Below are 11,676 nucleotides of genomic sequence, written 5' to 3'. Positions count from 1 at the left end.
TCCTGATGCTCAGGTGTTACCGTGGTTACTGACATGAAGGGTAGACCAGGACAACTGAACTGGACCTGTTCATTTCTGATATTCCTGTGACCTGGAGTAGTGAGAACCTTCAGTGGAACCTCTGTGTTTTATTATAATTGTCTTGTTAATATAAATTCAATATAATAGAACTCTATAATAAATTCCTCTCTTTTTTCACAATTGTTTAAGAGGAGGATAATTTTAATTCCATTCATTAATACAAAGAAGACTGAGTAGTTTGACATCATTTGATTTCATGTTTCTGTGAATCTACTGAGTGGTTGAACCACCATTTTGTCTTTCAGGATCCAGAAGCTTCCTCGGCTGCTGGTGGCCACAGCCAGTGGGCAGCTTTTTATCTATGATGTGGACGCGGCGGACGGAGGCGAGTGCATGCTGGTCCAAAAACACAGGTAAGGCTTTGACTTGGATGGATATAACGGGAACCTCTGCTGGAATTTTGAATCATTTCACCGTCGATCATTTGTTGTATTCACCACCCAGACGTGTTCTGATGCTGTTGTGTTGTGTGTTAAATCCTTCTTTGTTCCCACTCCTGTAGACTGTTCGGTGCTGATGACGACCAAAGTGACAAACCAGATATTGAGGGGTCAAATGACACGGAGCCCATCTTTCCCTCTTATGCTGCTACGGCTGCTTTACCAGCATCTGGACCGGTCACTGCCACCTTGACTGGTCCGTCTCCGCGTGTTGTGAACCAGTACTTTACTCCAAGTCATTAACTAATCCTGGAGCTAATTCTAGTGATTTGTTTGGGTTTTTTTTTCTTCTTCTTCTTCTTTGTCTTTCCTGTGCACAGGCTACTCTGAAGATGGAGGTGCCAAGAAAGGAGAAGTTATTCCAGAACATGAGTTTGCTGCTGGACCCGTGTGTCTGGACGACGAGAATGAGTTTCCGCCTGTGAGCATCCAGAAGTCGTAACCATTCAAAAAGTAGCTCTGCGCTGTAGCGTGAGCTCCTCATTATCCAGCTGCACATTGTAGTGTAGACTTTTATTATGATTATTTTCCTATTATCGTTAATATTCCCAACCTATAATTTAGGGCTTATATTTTAATTTATTTTCAAAATGTTGTCTTCCTTCGGCTGACGAACAGTCCAGTTGCGTCCAAATGTTGGACGGCAGCTGTCCTGTTAGTCTCTGTTAACATTCATTAGTTTACAAAGCGAGGTAAGTTTAACACAGCTGAAAACCAAAGTATTTCCTTCTGAATTGTCTGGTCATATTTTACCACTTTTCTACAGGAAACCCCAACCTCCTTGAATGTGATGACAAAAAAAACTCTAAAAGTCAAAAGCTTGGCATTAGATTTTCAAAAGGGCTAATATTCAGTGTCATCACAGTTAAGGAGGAATCATGAAGGAAAAAAAAAAGTCAATAGAAATAAATATTTTTTCAGGTTTTACCATTTTGCATGACTTCTCCTGGCGCTGGTCTTTGACTGAGCTGCATTTGACAAATCAAACTAACGGTTCTGTTCATGTGTTTTGTTAGATTAATTGGTGCCGCGACAGGACTGGAGGCGGCCCAGGGAGGCGCTCATGATTGTGTAGAAGGACACATGGACAGAAAAGGCACCGTGGAGTCAAATGAACAGCAAAAAACAAGACTTTCATGGTGCCATCTGACTTTTTTCGTTTAGAGAAAAAAAAAAAAACGCACACTAGTGGGAAAAAAAAACAAAACACTGACACAAGAAGTACAAGTACTGTAGAACCGTTTGTTTTTGTTTTTTTGACTGTATGTGGCTCAGTGTTTTGAAGGGACAGTTTAAGGTACTGACTCTCTATGGTTGACTGTGCTGGTTGGTACAGCCAGGTCAAAACTACGTCTCGTTTCAAACATGGCCGCCAGTGGGAACACAGGAAAACCTAGACTTTAGTTAATGAACAACAGTCTCAACAAATATATACGAGTCAATGAGAGAGTGTTCCTGTCCCTGTAGTTCACTGGGAGGCGCCATTTTCTCTCGTTTTGTTCTTTGAAAATATATTTCAAACACCAGGTTTAAAAAAAATACGCCTGGGATGTAAATGTAGAGGCAGCGGTGAATTAACAACTGCAACAACAAATCACAGCAGCTCCGTCACTGAGACGCTGAAAGAGCTTTGGTCTTAGAAGAATAAGCTGTTAATAACTCCTTATAATAAAAAAAGGGGACAGTCGTACCAACACCGTCCCACACTGACATTTACAGTTGTACCAACACCGTCCCACACTGACATTTCATCAGGTGAACCTTAAACGTTTTTTTTCCTGTGTCCACGCAGGCAGCCATGTTTTCAGCACCTCACCACGGCTCTGTTCCCTAAAGAGGCTGCGCCCCACAGTAGCGCCCACTCCGTCCGCACGGACCAGACAGAACTAAAATAGTTTGGGTCCCGATCAACAGAAGTCGAACATTGTTTAAATGGACCGTCCACTTAACAAAATACATAGTAATGGCCTCGGCAGCCGCCCCAACCTTTAGACGTGGACGTTAATTACAAAACGTTACAAAAAGATTGGCTTTAGGGTGCAGCCGACAAACCTGGACCTGTCCTGTCATGTTTATTAGGTCAAAACCTCATCCAGCCAGACTTCAGATGTTCTGGCTGGACCTTTAACCTTCCTTCAAGTTTGCACGTCTCGTTCAAAACGTCATCTGAAAAAAAAACAAATCAGGGAGTTTGGAGAAAAGGTTGGAGATCTAAGGTGCATGCATTAACTATTACCACAATTTCAAAGGCTTTATTACTTGACAAATTGTTTTTATTGATTTTACCGTAGCGTAGCAACATGAATATTTCCGTCAATATTATTTTAGTTTTTATTTCTGCATAGTATTTTACTGTACTGACATGTATTAAATGTTTGTTAGCCTGGACACACTACGGATTGTGTGTATGTTTGTAAAGGAGTAAAGAGGTCAAGTGATGATACAAAAAAAAATATTAATAATCACGATGATGATGATGATGATATTGATAATATATGACTATTTATAACAGTAACGAAATAAACAGTCTAGTCATTGTAGAACGGCAAAGGACTCTTTCTTTCCTTCTTTTCTGAAGATTCCTGATAAGGTATCGCCCGATGCTGGTGGTTATGTAAGTATGATCAGTCAAAGGTCAGACACTTACACGTCATCGCAATATTTCCAACGGTCTAAAATGCATCTTCTTCTTTTACAGGTTACAGCCCGTTTAACGTTCTAGCTGTTGTGGGGTTAAAAAAAAAACAACTTTCAGAACAACCACTGGCAGTAGAACTTTAGGGTTCGGTTCCTGAGGTATGAAACAGTTTTTTCAGCATAAAAAACAAACGAACAAAAACAAATGATTCTCAAAATATCTGTAACTAGCTTTAATAAACTGTTTACTGTTTACAGTCAATCCACTTGCATCAGTCCCAGGTGTTACCGTCCAGATTTGTTTACTTGCGTGATTTCCCTGAAATGAAGTCAGTCTAGCCTTAACCTTAACCCTAACCTTTCCCCTTGTATTCCTCTGACATTTTCTTTAACAGGGACCGAAGGGCTGGCCTTTTGCTGACCACCTCGTAGACACGCCCGTGTTGTGCAGAGAAAAGTACTTCAGATCAGGTCAAGTCTGACACTCGACATCAGAAGCCACGGAGAGGAGGGTGAGTCCATTTTAATGATTCACACACTATTTTTGACATGTATTAATTGTTATATCCTACTGAAAACATTTAACCAAAGAATGATGTTCTTACCCGCCGAAACTCTAAAAAGAGCTCTCTGCGTTTGGTCAATTTTAAAATTATCTGGTTTATTTTAAATCGAAGTGTTTTTTGTTTTTTTGTTTCACTGTTTCACTTTCCGATAAATGTTACGTTTCCCATGTTACGTTTAAAAAAACAAGTATTGGGTTTGGTTTTTTTTTAATAAGAAAATGTAAAAAAAATATTTTCGTCTTGATATAATAATCGGTAATTTGTGATATGGCTTTTGTTTGACGTTCTTGTTTCCAAGCCTCACGTAAACGCAACACAAAAGCCGGCAGATGATGCCCGAGAAAGAAGCTCGCGCGTGCGTGTTTCAGATAGAGAAGAGCTTACGAGCGCGTCCCTTTGCGCGTGCCCACGGCGGAATACCGGCTTGAGCCGGTAAAGGGCTGCCAAAGCAAGAGGAAATGGTTGAGACAAAAGATGCTGCTGTCGCTGTGACCCGTGACAAAACGGCTATAAATATTCTTTTTTTTAATTGTTTCTTTTTGTAGTCGTTGTTGATGATAGAGTGTTCGGGTTTTACTCAGAAATACGTGGAGTTTTGCTCACTCCACCTCGGAAAGTCTAATCGTTTGCCGTAAATAATTAAGCTGAAAAGACTAAACAAGATGACGACGACGTAAAAAAAAAAAAGAAAAAGAAAGAAAAACCATTTCCCCCTCTTCCTCTTTAGACTCAGCTCTGCCGGTAAGTGTGACTTGTTCGGCCGTTGAACGTCTGTGGTGATGTGTCACTAATGACCGAGTGTGTTCACAGTGCGTTCTTCGGTGTTATTGTATAAATAATAAGTCAGGGACACGGGGATACTATAATATAATATGGAAACGCAGTGTGTGTTCGGAGCTCGGGCTTCGACAAACCTGGGGATGCTGCACACTGACATCATCATCTGCCTCCTCCACCGCAGTGCGGATAAATCACCACACAATTCAGGACACAAAATCACTTCTCTAGGAAAACACACAGCAAACATTGCGAAAAGGGTAGTTTTTAAAAAAAAAAAAAATTATTACTATTGATGAAGAGGATTTTTGTTTTTGTTTTTTTTTTTTGTCAAGTTTGTTTTATTCAACCAAATAATTGTGACTCAACACGCAGCGTTTTCACGACGATAGTCATGAAACATGAAAGGACGGATGTACCTTACAAGTCTGAAGTTTTACCAAGAGATACAGTCTGTGAAGAATCTGAGAAAATTGTTTTTATAGTTATTTCTCGTCTTTGTTTTCTTGGTGTTCAGTCTTTGTCATGTTATTGATTACACCGATGTTTACCCGGGAAGTTCTTGACACGTAATACAAAGGGTAAAATACATGAACAACAGTGAAACCTCATTAAACCGATGTTTAATTGAACTCGAAACATTTTTGAAAACCGGTTTCAATGTCTTAAAATAAAACTGTCAAAAACGCCACCTGGTGGAGTAAAGCGGAACACTGCCTTAAGACCAGTTATGAACTGTTACACAAACACAAAAGTCCTCCGTTGTTGTTGTTTAAAGATGCTCACTGTTTACACTTCCTGTTCACCTCTTTGACTCACCAACAATCTTGTTTTTTTATCTTCCCTGCTCTGCCAGCAGGTGGCCCACTCTCACCATGAAGGTCCTTCCGAGTTCCCACTGTTATTTGGGTCCTAAGGTTTACCCAGAAGTGCCTGATGGTGGTTGGGGCTGGGCTGTGGCCGTGGCCTTTTTCATGGTGGAGGTCTGCACCTACGGCACCATCAAGAGCCTGGGGGTCTTCCTCCAGGACCTGATGGACGAGTTCGGGGAGAGCAACAGTCGAGTGTCGTGGGTCATCTCCATTTGTGTTTTCGTCTTTTCCTTCACAGGTTTGTCACTTCAGATGTTTTTCTTCACTCTCGTGTGTTTCTGACCCACTGTTCCTCTGTAACCTGACCAAGTCTCTCGTCTGCTCTTCTACAGCTCCATTGTCAACAATGATGAGCAACCGCTTTGGCAGTCGTCCGGTGGTGATGATGGGAGGCTTCCTCATCAGCCTGGGCACCATAACCTCTGCCTACACCAATTCATTGAAAGAGATGTACATCACTGTTGGCATTGTCTCAGGTAAACACGTCATCACGTCTCATCAGTAGTTTCAAACGTCTGTCTGTCCTCCAGCTGTTTTTGGCTTCTTTATTTTTCAAAGGGATGATCATTATTGTGCAATTGTTTACATTTCAAAATAAAAATGTTATTACTTTATATTTAACTGCTTTGTATATATAATTATATATAAATGGGAAATGACCATGTGTCCGTTAGTAGATCATTTAAACTGGAGACTTACAGGACGGCCACAGGTAATGTCCACGTTAACGGAAGTGTTTGTTTGTTTGTTTGTTTGTTTTATTCAACGTGAAGCCAGTGTGCCTCTGTAACCAGTCTGTTGTTTCTTCTTGTTGAACAGCATCATGAGTGAATGAACTGAAGGGACTCCTAGCAGTGTCAACAACAAAATTTGTTTTTTTGCAGAAGCGTATAATCGTAAAAAGGCAAACACTGGTCCACTTTCTGCCTTTCTGACAATCAGTAAATTCTCTTTTTTACACTCCAATTCACACAAATGACAAATTAAGTGGCTCAGGTCAAAACTCCATCTGTTACTAAACAAAAAAAAAACAACGTTTGTTGACATGTGACGTTAATGGGTGAGAGTTCAGGTGGACAACACAATAACTTGTTTTTTCTTTTGGACAGAAAGCACTGCTAGCCCTCCCACCGTGTTACCTTGTTTGCCTCTGAAACGAGCTGCAGCTAACTTGACGTCACCCTCTCCTCTCTCTCTTTGTCTCTCCTCTTTTTTTTTTTTTTTTGTCTTTACATGCCTTATGTCATTCAGCAGCAGCTGTAACAATGAACTGAGTCGCCTCAAGCAGCTCGCCACCTTAAAAAAGGAGCAGCCTGACTACCTTGATCTCTGACCCACCCTCCTCTCTCCCTGCAGTGTTCCACTGTGCGGGTTAGTGGCTGTTATGTCGCGTTTCTGTCCTTCTTGTTTACAGGCCTGGGCTACTGCCTCACCTTCCTCCCCACCATCACCACTCTAGCTCAGTACTTCAACAGACGGCGAGCCCTCGTCACGTCCGTTGCTTCTGCTGGAGAATCCGTCGCCATATTTGCATTTGCACCAGGTCAGTGAAAAACAAACAAATTCTTTATTAGAAAGTACAGGAGTGAAGAGATAAAACACGTTTGTTAGTTTGTGTTGTTGTTAGTTTTTTATTAAAAGCATAGAATATTTAGAATATTTATTTTTATATGTTTTGTGACAAACCAGAACTTTATTCTGTAAATGTATAATTACTTCCCATTTTTTCATATCATCTGTTTAAAAGCAGGAAGTTGAACTTTGACTGACATAAACAAAAAAAACAGGAAGAGAAAACAAAAACCAAAAACAGCTGATGATTTTTTTTTTTTCTTCACAGTTTTCACTGCACTGAAAGCACACATCGGCTGGCGCCACTGTTTGATCATCATTGGGATGTTCCAGGCGTCCGTGACTGTTTGCGGACTCCTGCTTTGTCCAATTATCATCAAGCCAGAAGTCAAGAAAGAGGACGAGGAGTCCGACAAGAAGTCGCTCTCCCAGAAGCAGCTGCAGACCGTCTACGAGCTGGAAAATGAGCAAACCAGAACTTCTATGAGTTCCGGCGTCTCTGTAGAGTCAGAGGACTCAGGGGTCACGTCCCTCTCTACCTCAAATGGGGACATGAGGACTGTGGGAGTGGAGAGCAAGGGGCTGCTGGAGTGGGAGGAGCAGGACAGAAAGAGTCGGGAGGCATCGCTGTCTCCAACTTCCACTCTGGTGATGGAGAAGGTTGAAGTTGGAGAAGGTGTGGAGGCGGAGGCGGAGGCTGGTTCTCCAAAGCCGTCAAACACCAAACTCCTGGACGTCTCTGTGCTCAAAGACAGTGCCTTCATCTGCTACGCCCTCTTTGGCCTGTTTGCCACACTGGGCTTCTTTGCTCCTCAGCTCTACGTCATTGAGCTGAGTAAAAGCCGGGGCGTGGAGCCCAGTATGGCCTCCTACATGCTGTCTGTCATGGCTGTGGCGGAGATCTTTGGTCGCTTGTCCATTGGCGTAGTGTTGAACAAAGTCCCCTGCAGGAAGACCCTGGTGTTGTTGGTCTGCGTGGTCTTTCTCTGCCTGGTTCTGGTGGCCTTCACGCTTGTGTGGGAGTTCTGGGGCCTCGTGGTCTGCTGTGCCCTCTACGGCTACTTCCTGGGCACCGTGGCCTCCACGCACATCCCGATGCTTGCTGAGGAGGACGTGGTCGGAGTCCAGAAAATGGCGTCGGCTGTAGGCATGTACGTCTTCATCCAGAGCTTCGCTGGGCTGGCTGGACCACCGCTAGCAGGTAAAAAAAAAAAAAAGTGCTTTGATTGGACTTGTGGGTAATTTAGTGATGATGTCAGCGTTTGTTTGTTTGTTTGTTTGTATCACTCAGCTCACACCATAACAGGAAGTTGGTTTTTATCAGTGTCATTGTTGAGTGATTGATGTCAGTTCATTGTTCAGAAATAGATTTTAAACATTAATCATAACTTATTTCAACATTTCCCTCCAGTTTCTAACCACAGTTAAAACTGTTGTCGTCTTCACGGTGACATCTTCTCCTCTTCCTCCCCCGCAGGAGTGTTGGTGGACGTCACGCAGAACTACGGTGCTTCTTTCTACTCCTGTGCCATCGGCATGGGCCTCGGTGCCGTCTGCCTGGCTCTGGTCGGTCCGGCCAAGACTGGTCTGTGCCACAGAAGGAAGAGAGATGACATCAGGTCCAGAGAGGAAGAGAAGAAGCTGTCACAGCAGGAAAACAACCAGGCGGACTTCCTGGAGGTGGACTTAGCGTCGGACGACAGTCCAGTCAAACAGAACGTCTCTCTGTGAACTGAGCCTCAGCTTTAGCATCGTGTCACCTCACTGCTGCTGTCACCTGGTATATTTGAACGGCTGTAGCCTGACTAACAGTTACAGTCGCTGCAGTGGTAGGCTCCCAATCTCAGGTATCACTTTTTTTTTTTTTTTTTTTTTTTTAAACAAGCTTGAAGTTGAAGGAGTAAATGTGTGTCTCCTCCGAGACCAAAGAGTCAGTTTACTGTTTACTTTTGTTTTGACTCGACTGTACTTTTATCTCAGGACAAAAGTATCGTTTCAGTATCACACGTTTGTCGCCGTACAACACATCTGCTCTTCACATCGGCCACTTGCATGACCACGACCAAGAACTGCGGCCACATCCTGGTCATGTGACGCTGTTGAAGTCTTATTGTTGTATCCAAAAACAAATCTTTATTTAAAAGTTAGAGGGAAAAAACAGTCTTACTATTAACTTTATGAACTTGAACATATGAACTTTACGATATGAGGTTTGTTGATGACAAGGTCAGTCCTGCATCACTGTTCGATGGAAACAGTCATAGAAGAAGAGGAAGCTTCACTTTTTTTTTACTCCTGACTGTAAACTTTTATACGACAGTTTTATACCAAAAAGACTTTGATTCCACTCGTGTCCATGTGATGATGATGACGATGTGTCAGTCTGTCTGACTGATGCTTTGCCTGTGTTTCTGCTCCAACAACTTGACGAGTCAACAGCACCTTCGTCTTGTCCTGCGGCACCGTACACTCACAGTCAGCACATTTAAAGGCATGTGAAGTCTGACGTTCATATTTACCTCAGCAGCAGGCTGCAGTAAACCAAGGACCCGTGTCCACGTGAGTGGAAGACACTTCATTTTTCTTTGAAATTTCACGCTGCTCTCCAATGAAACCCAAATAAAATTGTAATTGTAATATTTACATCACTGTGGTATTTATTGTTTAGACCAGGGGTCGGCGACCTCAACCACCAGACGAGCCATTTGGAGAGTTTCACACTGAAAAGAAAACACAGAACACTTCTGACATTTAATGTTGATGTAAATCTATGAAACGAACAGACAACGAACTGCTGCATTTCTGCATGTGACAAAAACATTAGGAATTCAAAAAGACCTTCGATTACTTTCCAAATATCATAATGTCTGTTTGAGTCCTTCTTGTATTTATACGGTTTATACGGTATTTATACGGTTATAACCTGCAGCGGCAGCGTTTGCTGGGAGTCAGTCGGTGTGTGCACCGTAGTATAGGGGAGCGGAGGGAGAACGACGGTCGGTAGCTGAGGCGACGGTGTCAGTGCGAGAGGACACGAACCGCGTCAAAAGTGCTTTATGTTCGTTACGATTCTGGTGGATATTTTAAAAAAGGAGCATCAAAATCTAACGCTGGAGTCGGACTGGCTCATTCCGAGGGGAACCCACAAACACACACACCTGTATCTTAATTGTCCAAAGCAACACGGAGAGGGATCGAAGACCTGTCAGGTTGACGGGTGCTGATATAAATGAGATGTTAAACCATCAGAAGGTAATATTGAAAAAAAGTATATATTTATTTAGCAAAGTCACGCCTTTAATTGAATTTTTGTTCAGGTGATAAAAATATTTATTTAGCAAATTCACACTTTAATTGAATTTTTGTTCAGGTGATAAAAAACTCTGATGCAAATTGTTGACATTTTTTTTTTGGTCAGACGTTGAAAAAGTTTGATGATTTTTTTCCCCCAAAATTCTATGGTTTCTGCTTTTTTTCTCATCAAATACAGCATTTTGAGACATTTTAGAATTTTTGTTTTGAAATTTCTCAAGTATTTTTTCACGTGTAATTTTTGATCAGATGTGTAACAAAGTTATGATAACAATTTTGGACAATTTTTTCAAAGTTTTATCTGATCTGCATTTTCACATCAAATTAGAGCACTTGAGTTTTTTTTTTTCCAAAAACTTTTGGCAAATTCCTAATTTGACTTGTCCGACAGTTGCTGTACTATTTCACTCTTGTTTCTGATCCACTGTTCCTCTGTAACCTGACCAAGTCTCTCGTCTGCTCTTCTACAGCTCCGTTGTCAACAATGATGAGCAACCGCTTTGGCAGTCGTCCGGTGGTGATGATGGGAGGCTTCCTCATCAGCCTGGGCACCATAACCTCTGCCTACACCAATTCATTAAAAGAGATGTACGACGCTGTTGGCATTGTCTCAGGTAAATATGTCTTCAAATCTCATCAGTAGTTTGAAAAGGAACTATTTTTTTCATTCTGTCTAAATGTTGTGAAAAACATAAAAGATAAAAGTAAAAAATAATTTTATACATTTTTTTGTCAAAATCTTTTAGTTTTTGACCAAAAACTTCACAAAAAGTTCACATTTTGGCAAAACATTTTGTAAGAATAAATTTCTAAAAATGTTATCTAAATACCCTAATTTTATAGAAAACATGCAGGAAAAGATAACATTTTGAAAATTAATTTTACAAACATTTTGGTCAAAATGTATTAGATTTTGACCAAAAATGACACGAAAAATTCACATTTTGGCAGAAAGTTTTATAAAAATAAATTTGTAGAATTGTTCTCGAAATGCCCTAATTTAATGAGAAACATGCAGGAAAACATAAAATTGTAAAAAATAATTTTACAAAAATATTCATCAAAAGTTTTTAGTTTTTGACCAAAAATGACACAAAAAGTTCAGATTTTGACAGAGATTATTATAGAAAAGAATTTGCATGCAGGAAACGATAGAATTTTAAAAAGTAGTTTTACAAAGATTTTCATCAATTCTGTTTTAGTTTATGACCAAAAATGACACGAAAAATTCACATTTTGGAAGAAGAAATTACGTTAACTTCATATTTTGTCAAAAACGTTTATAGAAAAAAAATTCTAAAAATGTTCTCTAAAAGCCCTAATTTTGAGAAACATGCAAGAAAGGATCAAATTTAAAAAAATAATTTTACAAAAATCTTCATGAAAATGATTTAGTTTTTGACCGAAAAAAATATTTTT

General features: G+C 40.8%; 2 protein-coding genes and 1 long non-coding RNA gene across 6 annotated transcripts in view; 2 read left to right on the top strand and 1 right to left on the bottom strand.

Annotated features, from left to right (window-relative positions):
- Positions 1 to 2,193, top strand: part of LOC103393541 (WD repeat domain phosphoinositide-interacting protein 1-like) — a 7,872-nt gene extending 5,679 nt beyond the window's left edge. The window contains exons 8-11 of the mRNA XM_025064536.1: positions 307 to 434; positions 584 to 717; positions 842 to 942; positions 1,538 to 2,193. Of these exons, the coding sequence (XP_024920304.1) occupies positions 307 to 434; positions 584 to 717; positions 842 to 942; positions 1,538 to 1,588 (414 nt within the window). The 3' untranslated portion in view covers positions 1,589 to 2,193. The remainder of the gene's footprint in view (positions 1 to 306; positions 435 to 583; positions 718 to 841; positions 943 to 1,537) is intronic.
- A 1,166-nt stretch (positions 2,194 to 3,359) lies between these two features.
- On the top strand, positions 3,360 to 9,588 carry slc16a6b (solute carrier family 16 member 6b). Of its 4 annotated transcripts, none has more exons than XM_025064575.1 (6): positions 3,360 to 3,670; positions 5,361 to 5,611; positions 5,706 to 5,849; positions 6,788 to 6,916; positions 7,214 to 8,146; positions 8,423 to 9,588. In XM_025064575.1, exons 2-6 carry the CDS (start codon positions 5,377 to 5,379, stop codon positions 8,674 to 8,676), a joined length of 1,695 nt encoding a protein of 564 aa, XP_024920343.1. In that variant the 5' UTR covers positions 3,360 to 3,670; positions 5,361 to 5,376; the 3' UTR covers positions 8,677 to 9,588. The 4 variants fall into 4 exon arrangements, with proteins under 4 accessions (XP_024920343.1, XP_016896025.1, XP_008328757.1 ...); XM_017040536.2 differs by lacking the exon at positions 3,360 to 3,670 and adding an exon at positions 4,006 to 4,465 and having other exon boundaries at positions 5,358 to 5,611; XM_008330535.3 differs by lacking the exon at positions 3,360 to 3,670 and adding an exon at positions 4,007 to 4,465.
- The window catches only part of LOC112488419 (uncharacterized), a 4,198-nt gene continuing 1,767 nt past the window's right edge, over positions 9,246 to 11,676 (bottom strand). Inside the window, exon 2 of the long non-coding RNA XR_003052434.1 lies at positions 9,246 to 9,665. This is a non-coding gene — a long non-coding RNA (uncharacterized LOC112488419). The remainder of the gene's footprint in view (positions 9,666 to 11,676) is intronic.

Source organism: Cynoglossus semilaevis, chromosome 17 (genome assembly GCF_000523025.1).
Source record: "Cynoglossus semilaevis isolate Cse_v1.0 chromosome 17, Cse_v1.0, whole genome shotgun sequence".
Classification (NCBI taxonomy): domain Eukaryota; kingdom Metazoa; phylum Chordata; class Actinopteri; order Pleuronectiformes; family Cynoglossidae; genus Cynoglossus; species Cynoglossus semilaevis.
This window is presented reverse-complemented; position numbering and strand designations above follow the sequence as displayed.

What these genes read in the sequence shown, in the direction of transcription:
- slc16a6b (XM_025064575.1), top strand. Translation starts at nt 5,377, where the DNA reads ATGAAGGTCCTTCCGAGTTCCCACTGTTATTTGGGTCCTAAGGTTTAC. An exon ending in TTTCGTCTTTTCCTTCACAG is followed by an intron (nt 5,612 to 5,705) that starts GTTTGTCACTTC and finishes GCTCTTCTACAG; the next exon opens with CTCCATTGTCAACAATGATG. An exon ending in CACTGTTGGCATTGTCTCAG is followed by an intron (nt 5,850 to 6,787) that starts GTAAACACGTCA and finishes TCTTGTTTACAG; the next exon opens with GCCTGGGCTACTGCCTCACC.